The following is a 10,871-nucleotide window of genomic DNA, read 5'->3' on the forward strand; positions in this document are numbered from 1 at the left end:
CATTTAACATACGTTACGTTGCTTAGTCGTGTGTCAAAATTCGAATTTCGCACATGGCACATGGAATTTCGATTGAAACCAAAATTGAAGGTTTCGATTAAAAAAAAGCAACAAAAAAAGACTTTTACGTCCAGAAAAAAAAAATCATGATTCAAAATCCAAGTCGAAACAGCAATGTATGCCGCACGTATGAAATACGCCATACAGTATGCATTCACCGCTTGTAGCATTCGAACAAAGTCAAAGTCAACCACGAAGTTGTCCGTATATAAAGTGACTGCGTAGTGCGTATTGACTGGAAATTCAGTATACAAACCGAATTGTCACAAACACAAGAGCTTTGTAGCCGGCAAATATAGTGGCAAACACTTACGCGTACTCATCGCAACAATATCACAATAGTGGCAACAACAGTGAAAACGCAGTATCATTCGAGAGCAACAAAACATTTTCGATCAAGAGAGAAAATAGTCTCGAGAAGACTTTCTATCATTCAAGTCTGAAAATTCACTGTCACCACTTGTGTCACGCTTATCAGATATTTTTTTTTATTGCAACCAATTTAAGGTAGTAATTCAGACAGTTGTCTTTTTTTAAACAATTAGAATTTAAATTGGTTTTGTGATCGAAAAGAAGAAAGATGTCAAGCAACACTCTCCCATTGCCTGATGATTTGAGAAAGTTGTTCGAGTAAGTAGTTATTGGAAGAAATTTGCTTTTTTTTTGTCGTGAATTGATGAAAGTTCTCTTTGGAACAGAGAAACTGGTTAATAGCTTTGTATATTTTATTGTGATGGTTCAAAGTCATCGTGACTAGTGAAATTGTGCCCTAATTCAATTTAAGATAAACGATAGTTGGCACATCCATGTATTGTGATGTACTGTACAGTGTACACGCACACACATGTAATTGTTTATGTTAACTCGAAATCGTATTTTTTAACATTTAAATTTGATGTGACATTTGAATTTTCTTTTCATCATCATTTTTAGGCATGTCGATGCGAATAAGGCTCGATACATCGAAACATTGAAGGAGGCCGTTGCTATAAAATCGGTATCGGCATGGCCAGATAGCCGACCCGATGTGGTTAAAATGATGAACTGGGCGGCTGACAAGCTTAAAAAACTCGGCGCTCAAGTTGAATTGGCCGAATTAGGAACACAAACTCTGCCCGATGGCACAAAAATCCCATTGCCGCATGCAATTTTGGGCGTTTTAGGCAATGTACGTACTGATTACGAAATGACTGAAAACAAAGACAATTGAAACGATCATAAACAATGATTTATTACGTCATCTTATCGACATTCTTTTGAAAACAGCACCTTTAATTCAATCGGATTTTTTTCCCTGTCGTGTTAGGCTAAAAAAAATCCAGTACTTTTATTGCTGTAATGTTCGATAAGGCAAAAACCCGATTGAAATTTCAAACTTTGTATCGTTTTTCATGGTGTTGATTTATCACGTTCGCTTATCTTTTTTCATAAACATAAACAGTGCACTTAGTTACTAGTTTCATTGTAATGAATATACGAAGACTCATTTCATGCATTATTATTGCCATAAATTGTAGGATCCAAACAAAAAAACGGTCGTTCTTTACGGCCATTTGGATGTTCAACCGGCATTGTTATCCGACGGCTGGGACACCGAACCATTTGTCTTGACCGAAAAAGATGGCAAATTGTATGGGCGCGGTTCATCCGATGACAAAGGGCCAGTCATCTGCTGGATTCATGCCATTGAAGGTTTCCAAACGCTGGGCATTGATATTCCAGTGAATATCAAGTTTGTGTTTGAAGGGATGGAGGAGAGTGGCAGCGAAGGTTTGGATAAACTGTTGATGGCACGCAAAAATGACTTCTTCAAGGGCGTTGACTACGTTTGCATTTCGGATAATTATTGGTTGGGCAAAGAAAAACCCTGTATCACATATGGTTTGCGTGGTCTTTGTTATTTCGGAGTCGAAGTGCAATGTGCAGACAAAGACTTGCACAGTGGCGTATACGGCGGTGCTGTGTGAGTCATATTTGTATATGATATTATATTACAATGAAAAAAGCGAACAAATTTTTCATTATTGATTTAAATTTTGCTTTATAGTCACGAAGGTATGGCTGACTTGGTTTATTTGCTCAACACTTTGGTTGATAAAGATGGTCGCATTTTAATCGATGGCATTTACAATGATGTGGCTCCGCTGAGCGGTGATGAGCAAGCCATCTACGATGCTATTAGCTTCGATGTGCCCGAATATCGCAAAGATATTGGATGCAATAAACTCAATCATAAAGAAGATAAAACCCAATTGTTGATGCATCGCTGGAGATATCCAAGTTTGTCAATCCATGGTATCGAAGGTGCATTCTACGAACCGGGCCAAAAAACTGTTATTCCACGTAAGGTCACTGGTAAATTCTCGATTCGCATTGTGCCAAACCAAACAATTGCTGAGGTTGAACGTGTTGTACTGGCTCATTTGAATGCCAAGTGGGCTGAACGTGGCTCACCAAACTCATTCAAAGCCTATTTGGCACATGGTGGTCAACCATGGAAAGAAGATCCAACTCATCCACATTATGAAGCTGCTAAACGAGCCACGAAACACGTATACAAAGTCGATCCAGATTTGACATGCGAAGGTGGCAGCATTCCAATTACATTGACCTTCCAAGAAGTAACTGGCAAAAATTGCTTGTTGCTTCCAGTCGGTGCTGCCGACGACGGTGCTCACAGTCAAAATGAAAAATTGGACGTTCGCAACTATATTGAAGGAGTAAGTTATGGCATGCAAAACGAATGAAAAAAAAGAGAAAATTATTCTTAAACGAAAAATCATTTTCTTTTGCAGACGAAATTACTCGGATCTTATCTGTACGAAGTCGGTCAACTATCTTAAACTCTCTAATTTTAAATGTGAATCCATGGAAAATAATGAACTGCACTTCAGAGTGAAATATAGACCATTTTTTATGCCTAAAACGGAACATTCAATGCATCATATATAAAACAGTGAACTGAGATACCTAAAATCATCACATGTAATGAAATTTATTTTCATAAACAAAAAACAATCAATATTTTTTAAAAATAAATGTTCACGTTGCAAAAAAAATATTAAAAAGAAAATTTTAATTTCCATCTAAACTTAATTTAGCCGGTTTATGAACCATTCAGACAATTTGGTAAAAAAATGGAGCAACAAAAATATCAAATGTCAAACCCAAAATTTCAGTTCAATATCACTCTCTCCTGCCGAGAAATGTCAAAAGCAACAACATTTTTTTCTTCTTCTTCACTCAGTTGACAACTTTATTAGGGAAACGTAATTGTTTCTGTGTCGAGGTGTGGTATCGAAGCAATTTTATTTTGGATAAGTTTTATTTTTTATTAAGTTAATTCTAGTGAAATATTTATTAAGCGAGCAACAATGACTGGTCGGTTGCCAGCTTGTGTGGTTGATGTTGGAACGGGGTGAGTTGTTTTTTTTTTGAAAATAAGTTGAATGTGTGATGCGGTGAAAAAGAAATTTTTTTATGCTGCAATGGTGATTTACGTTTGTTTACACCCTATTGCGCATATTTATTACAACGGATTGTCTTTTTCTTCTTTTCTTTCTTATTGTTTTAGTTACACAAAAATTGGTTATGCTGGCAATAAAGAGCCGCAATTTATAATCCCATCAGCGATTGCTGTTCGTGAATCGGCTCGGATTGGAGACCAGGCGATTCGACGAGGTGGTAAAAATACTGCAGACGATTTGGATTTTTTCATCGGTGATGAAGCGTTTGATGTTGGTAAAACGTATGCGGTGAAATATCCGGTGCGACATGGTCTGGTCGAGGATTGGGATTTAATGGAACGATTCATGGAGCAATGCATTTTTAAATATTTACGTGCTGAACCAGAGGATCATCATTTTTTATTGACTGAACCACCGCTCAATACGCCCGAAAATCGCGAATACACCGCTGAAATTATGTTTGAAACGTTCAATGTGCCCGGTTTATACATTGCTGTACAAGCCGTTTTATCACTTGCTGCGAGCTGGGCATCACGTCCAATCAACGAACGCACATTGACTGGAATTGTTGTTGATAGTGGTGATGGTGTAACTCATGTTATTCCCGTCGCAGAGGGATATGTTATTGGCTCATGTATTAAACATATCCCAATCGCCGGTCGTAACATTACCTCGTTCATTCAGACACTATTGCGAGACCGTGAATTCAATATTCCGCCAGAACAGAGTATGGAGACTGCCAAAGCCATCAAAGAACGATACAGCTACATTTGCCCTGATATTGTAAAAGAGTTCACCAAATATGATAGCGAACCAAGCAAATGGATTCGCCAATACGAGGGAATCAATTCAGTGACAAAGAAACCATTCAACGTTGATGTTGGCTATGAACGATTTTTGGGTAAGATTGATTTTGGTTCGAAGCAGTTTTTATTCACTGTTTCTTCCTGTGAAAAGACTAATTAAAAAAAAAATTCTTATCCATAGGCCCGGAGATTTTCTTTCACCCGGAATTTTCGAACCCAGATTTCACTACACCAATCAACGAAATCGTCGATAATGTCATTCAGAATTGTCCAATCGATGTGCGACGTCCTCTGTACAACAACATCGTTCTGAGTGGCGGCTCGACAATGTTCAAAGACTTTGGAAAGCGTTTACAGCGTGATATCAAGCGAGCAGTCGATGCTCGTCTTAAAATAAGCGAACAATTGAGTGGAGGACGATTGAAGGTAAGAGTGACTGCAATCAATCCTTGAGAATAATTGAATTAAAAATCAAAATTGCTTTATCGGTCGATTGTATTTATATTTGATGCAAACATTTCCGTTTTTATTCCATAGCCAACGCCAATCGATGTACAAGTCATTTCTCATCATATGCAACGATATGCCGTTTGGTTTGGCGGCAGCATGCTCGCATCCACAGTAAGTTCAAATCAAATTGCACGAAAATTCCATATCTGAAAAACGAAACTGATTTGCGCATACTTTTCTTTTAGCCGGAGTTCTATGAAGTTTGTCACACGAAGGCAGCGTATGAAGAGTATGGTCCGGGTATTTGCAGATACAATCCCGTGTTCGGTACAATGACATAATCTAGTTGAAAATTAGTCTCATGCTGTGTTTTTGTGCGTGTGTTTTTTTTTAAATGAACCAAACTGCCAATTGTCATAAATATTGTATTAACAAACAATAATCTGTAAGCCATAACGAAACTGAACAAGTCAAAGAAAGCAAAAACAACAACAACAACAACAAGCAACTAAGCCTCATCTATATCGCAATATAAAAACAAAAATGTATTATTTTAGTTTGAAAATACTGACTTTACCAAATCTACAAATAATATAATGAGAAAAATCATTTTGTGTTTTATTGAAATTTTCTGCGGTTGCTATGCCTTCTGCTAACCATGAATAGAAAAAATCAATTCGAAAAGTGCATCAGACCTTTTGCGTAGTTTGACGAGCCTATTGTGAGGTTATGTTTGATGTGGCTGAATGTCAAAACAACACGATTTCAGTTCAGTGCGTTCGTGTTGATTGTGCATTATACATACGTAGCATTACTCTCGATTTGTGTATCATCAAACTGTGACACATACTTTTTTAGTTACAGAGGTGTGGTGTAAATAGAGAAAAGATTTTTTTTTTGTTGAAAGTTTATTAAGATTTTTTTCTGTTATTCAAAATGACTGGACGCTTGCCAGCCTGTGTTATTGACGTTGGAACTGGGTAATTATTGCGAAATCAATTGAAAATGGTGTGAATTCATTCAATACAACATCGAACATTTTCTCTTCACTTTAGTTACACAAAAATTGGGTATGCCGCAAATAAAGAGCCCCAATTTATCATTCCATCCGCGATTGCTGTTCGTGAATCAGCGCGTGTCGGTGAGCAAACATTACGTCGTGCTGGAAAGGGTGCTGATGATTTAGACTTTTTCATCGGTGATGAAGCGTTCGATGCAACCGGCTATGCCATCAAATATCCGGTGCGTCATGGTCTTGTCGAAGACTGGGATTTGATGGAACGCTTTTTGGAACAGTGCATTTTTAAATATTTACGTGCTGAACCAGAGGATCATCACTTTTTATTGACTGAACCACCGCTCAATACGCCCGAAAACCGCGAATACACCGCTGAAATTATGTTTGAAACGTTCAATGTGCCCGGTTTATACATTGCTGTACAAGCCGTTTTATCACTTGCTGCGAGCTGGGCATCACGTCCAATCAACGAACGCACATTGACTGGAATTGTTGTTGATAGTGGTGATGGTGTGACTCATGTAATTCCGGTTGCCGAAGGATACGTCATCGGCTCATGCATCAAACACATTCCAATTGCTGGCCGAAATATTACTTCATTCATTCAGAGCATTTTGCGTGATCGTGAATTGAACATTCCACCAGAGCAGAGCCTTGAAACGGCAAAGGCGATCAAGGAGCGTTACAGCTATATTTGCCCAGATATTGCCAAAGAGTTCGCTAAATACGATACCGAACCAAGCAAATGGATTCGCCAATATGAAGGCATTAATGCTATTACCAAGCGACCATTCAACGTTGATGTTGGCTATGAACGCTTCTTGGGTACGATAAACACTAACTTTTTGGTGCTCTTTTCTTTAGCTTGATTTGTTTTTGTATCAAATGACTAATTAAAAAAAAACATTTTTATCCATAGGCCCGGAGATTTTCTTCCATCCGGAATTTTCGAACCCAGATTTCACTACACCAATCAACGAAATTGTCGATAATGTCATCCAGAATTGTCCAATCGATGTGCGACGTCCTCTGTACAACAACATCGTTCTGAGTGGCGGCTCGACAATGTTCAAAGACTTTGGAAAGCGTTTGCAACGTGATATCAAGCGATCGGTTGATGCCCGTTTGCGAATAAGCGAGAGTTTGAGTGATGGCCGCATTAAAGTAAGTCTCTTATCCCATGTGTGAATAAAAATTGATGACTCATTTTTCATGAAATCATTTCAGCCAAAGCCAATTGATGTTCAAGTGATTTCACACCACATGCAACGATATGCCGTTTGGTTCGGTGGCAGTATGCTTGCATCCACTGTAAGTTTGTTCTGGTTTTTTTTCGGCATTTTTTTTATTTGTATTCAATATTAACCCACATTCGTTCTTCAACAGCCGGAATTCTATCAAGTGTGTCACACAAAAGCTGCCTACGAAGAATATGGTCCAGGAATCTGCCGTCACAATCCAGTATTCGGTACAATGACATAAGTGTAATCAAAGAAACGAATTATGACAATTGCTTGCAATCTCATTTGAACGATTGTCGATTGGTTAACGTGCTCAATCAAGCTTATTGAAATTTATTGAATTTAGAATTAAGGATAAATATCGTATTGAGTAGAAGAGAAAAGAAGAAAAAAAAACACACACAGTGATACGAATCAATTTTCTATCATTTTCTATAATAATTTACAAATTTCAAATAACAGAACAATAAAATTGTATATTTTTATACTGAAACTTCCTAAAATTGCGTTAAAATAAAATAAAGAGAGATATGTTTTTCTATCGAACGAATTGATTGACTAAAATTTGTTTTGCTTTCAATGATTTGCCTCCTTTTTGTGGGCCAATTTTGCATATATTAGATCATTCGCCAATCTGTCGAGTAACGTTTTTTAGCAGCTCATTAACCAATTGGACAATGCCTGCGGTAGAACGCTTTGCGGTCTGAATTGTTTCGATACGTATATTTTGATGATCTTCCATCTCATCGCTTGTTTTTTATCATACAAATGACCTTTTATGCAAGTAATTAAAATTAAAATTACGACTTTCGGTTTCTATTCGAAATAATAATTTAATTATTGTAATTAGTCACCTCACAATAGCTGTTTGGAGTTTTTAACTTGCTTTCTATGTTGTCCTGTTCGATATATTTTATAACATTAACTGAATATTTGTTATATTGAACATTTATTTTAAATTATTCTATGTAAGAATTGAAAAAAATGGAAAAAAATACCGAAAATAATAACTAAGATAATATTGTAATTGGTGTTTACTATTTTTGAGCTTTTTTGAGAAATACCAATTTTACATTCCCTTTTGTATACATTTCGTATTCTATTCATCCCCATTCGATTCCGAAGGCTGACTTCCAAGTTTCTACTTCGCATTTAAAAGCAGTTAAAATGGTGACTTTTTTCAAGTCACGTAATTCCTTCAAAATGCTTGGAAATTGTTGAATGATGCTGTAAAAATGGAAATCGTACAATTTTAATATTTTCATCTTGTTGTAAAGCATAATGAAGTTCAATGAATCCAATGCACTGTAAATGCGTCCTAATGTCAATTTCTTGAGATCATCAAACGCAAAGAATTCTGACTGAGCAAAAAAAAAACAACCCTGAGAGAAAAGTTATCGATGTTTTTGAAACGACGAATCGGTCTCGTTACATTTCTTCGACGCATATCTGCTATGTATAATGACAATTTTTTCAGTTGAGCCAGATCATATCTTGAGCATACACCTCGTATAAGAACCAAATTTTCTTGTGGCGCCATCTAGATGGCTTGCGGGGCGCAATGTATTTTAAATTGTTAGCTAAGTTTTTTCAGCTTAGTACAGAACCATTTTTGGCAAAGATACAAAAGCATGCTCGAGGTATGAGTCAGATTTTCATCGATTGAAGAATATATTAGGTCAATGTATTTATGTTCAAGTGTTTCTATTATCAATGATAATTTTTTGATGTGTCGATTCCTGCACAAAAAAGAAATAAAAGAATCCACGTCTTCACGGTTAGTCAATCTCGATTTAGCATTTCCCAATGGAGGAATGTCCTTTCAACTGTTTTTGTCCAAGGCGGTAGTTTCAATGTACGAAGATTTTGATTAAATTTCAATAAATTATGATTCAAAACCGAATCCAGGTAAAAAATTCCTTTAATAAATGAAGAGTTTCTGTATCTTTTTCAATGGCTTAACCACCGCAAACCATGGACAACCCATGACTTCCATCACTTCTATTGAATCAGCACAATATATGGAAACGTATTCCTAGGGGAATATCACGCTTAAATTATTTCAAATATTTCAAAAAAATCCAATTTATCTCTAAGAATCTGTCGTATGAAATATGGTGGATATTTGTGAATACGGCGGAATATTTTGGATTTTTGTGATTATGAATGATATTTAAATGTATTTATTTAGATTTAATGCAAAAAATCTCAAATATCTCCAAAATCCACAAAAATCTGATTTATTTATTCGAAATATTCGAAAATATGTCATACAATTGATGTTTATTTCAAATATCTCAAATATCTCACAAGATTCAGGAGCGTGATATTCCCCTAGACATATTCTAACACGTGTTTCCAGTTTGGATTACCGGATCTCAGCTTCTCCCCATACGTTTCTTCTACATAAAGGAGGCGAAAATTTTTAATGGATTCTCCGAAATTCCGCAATAATTTAAAACAAGCTCTGGCATCTTCAATTCTGGCGATCTGTTTGTACCGTTGTGGAAATTACACGAAGTCTGTTCGTTGTTGTCAAAAAGATCGTGTTTGTAGACTGTGTTCTGCACTTCTTGGATATTAGCTTCGCGAGACCCGACCATCATCATTTTGAAATGCGGCTTCAATTCTAACGAACTTAATCGCAAATCTTCTGCAGCTACTTTGCCTCCAACATTTTTCATTGAATTTTCAACATTTATTTCATAAAAAACATGAAAAATCGTATCTTGTTATTTCCAACGGAATTTTCAATGCTTCGTAACATACCTTTATACTTCAGATTCAGTAGCTTTTATCGTTCGGGCTGAACATTTTGGCAATTTTATGCTTGAGCATGGCCACCGTTTCCTAATAGCTGATATCAATTAGAGGATACTCTTTTTCATTCCATTTCACGATGATCGACACATCCTTAGGGGAGCTCATTTTTCTCGTTAAAATAATTCACATTCGTCAATAATTCCCTAATCACGAACATGTTCTGCAGTTTAACCAGGTTAGATGCAGGTATGCGACTTAAACTCAAATGGAACACTAATGAAAAAACAATTGCAACATAAGAAAAAACTATTTAATGGAGGCTAGGGGAATATCACATTTGGACTATTTAAAATATCCCAAAATATCTCAGGATCACAAACATACACAACACGTGACAAAAACACATTAGTCACACACAGAAAAGAATCCCCGGAAATTTAAGGTGTTCGCCGTAAAATTTGACATTTATATATAAATTTCTATGTACATTTACCGGCAACACTTGAATTTTCCGGGCGATGACATAATTTCAAATATTCCAACAGAAATTAGCGCCATCTGTCATTTCAAGCGGTAAAATATATATAGTATTTGATAAAATGTTCAAAAATATGTCATCGCCCGGAAAATTGGAGTGTTGCCGGTAAAATGTATATGAAATTTATATATAAATGTCAAATTTTACGGCGAACACCCAAAATTTCCGGGGATTCTTTTCTGTGTGCACTAACTAGCGTTAGTGTGTGAGTGAAAACAATAAGTGGTTGAGGAATACGGAGGCTAAAATGGCGACACTTTCTGTGTATGACCCTTGACATATTGGTGTTCCCCAATGTAGGTTCGCTAAATTACAAAAAACAAATGCTTCACTATATTTGGCAGACAAGCGTGAAAAGTTATATTTATAAAATATATTTTAATCATTTTCAATCGATCAAATGACAAAATCGTAATTTGCTCGCCATTTGGTGGTACCGTATATGACACCTGACAACGCTGTGTTGCCATTGAACTGATTGGGTCGAAACTCTTCAGCCTAACAATTTCAGTTTTTTTAAAATGGAAA

The 10,871-nt window shown here is 36.4% G+C and overlaps 3 protein-coding genes across 3 annotated transcripts; all 3 read left to right on the forward strand.

Moving 5' to 3' along the window:
* Positions 1–302: 302 nt before the first annotated feature.
* LOC129579385 (cytosolic non-specific dipeptidase-like) lies at positions 303–3,133 on the forward strand. Its single transcript, XM_055469451.1, has 5 exons — positions 303–690; positions 994–1,228; positions 1,578–2,023; positions 2,108–2,780; positions 2,856–3,133. The coding sequence occupies exons 1-5, from the start codon at positions 641–643 to the stop codon at positions 2,901–2,903; spliced, it is 1,452 nt and encodes a 483-aa protein (XP_055325426.1). The 5' UTR covers positions 303–640; the 3' UTR covers positions 2,904–3,133.
* A 128-nt stretch (positions 3,134–3,261) lies between these two features.
* On the forward strand, positions 3,262–5,389 carry LOC129579386 (actin-related protein 3-like). Its single transcript, XM_055469452.1, has 5 exons — positions 3,262–3,478; positions 3,635–4,428; positions 4,515–4,759; positions 4,871–4,954; positions 5,029–5,389. Exons 1-5 carry the CDS (start codon positions 3,435–3,437, stop codon positions 5,122–5,124), a joined length of 1,263 nt encoding a protein of 420 aa, XP_055325427.1. The 5' UTR covers positions 3,262–3,434; the 3' UTR covers positions 5,125–5,389.
* A 165-nt stretch (positions 5,390–5,554) lies between these two features.
* On the forward strand, positions 5,555–7,606 carry LOC129579387 (actin-related protein 3). The gene is made up of 5 exons (XM_055469453.1): positions 5,555–5,763; positions 5,839–6,626; positions 6,721–6,965; positions 7,029–7,112; positions 7,188–7,606. The coding sequence occupies exons 1-5, from the start codon at positions 5,720–5,722 to the stop codon at positions 7,281–7,283; spliced, it is 1,257 nt and encodes a 418-aa protein (XP_055325428.1). The 5' UTR covers positions 5,555–5,719; the 3' UTR covers positions 7,284–7,606.
* Positions 7,607–10,871: the final 3,265 nt, after the last annotated feature.

The sequence above is a fragment of the Sitodiplosis mosellana genome, unplaced genomic scaffold (genome assembly GCF_009176505.1).
Source record: "Sitodiplosis mosellana isolate CC-2019 unplaced genomic scaffold, AAFC_SMos_1.0 Smas_scaffold_6226, whole genome shotgun sequence".
Taxonomy (NCBI): domain Eukaryota; kingdom Metazoa; phylum Arthropoda; class Insecta; order Diptera; family Cecidomyiidae; genus Sitodiplosis; species Sitodiplosis mosellana.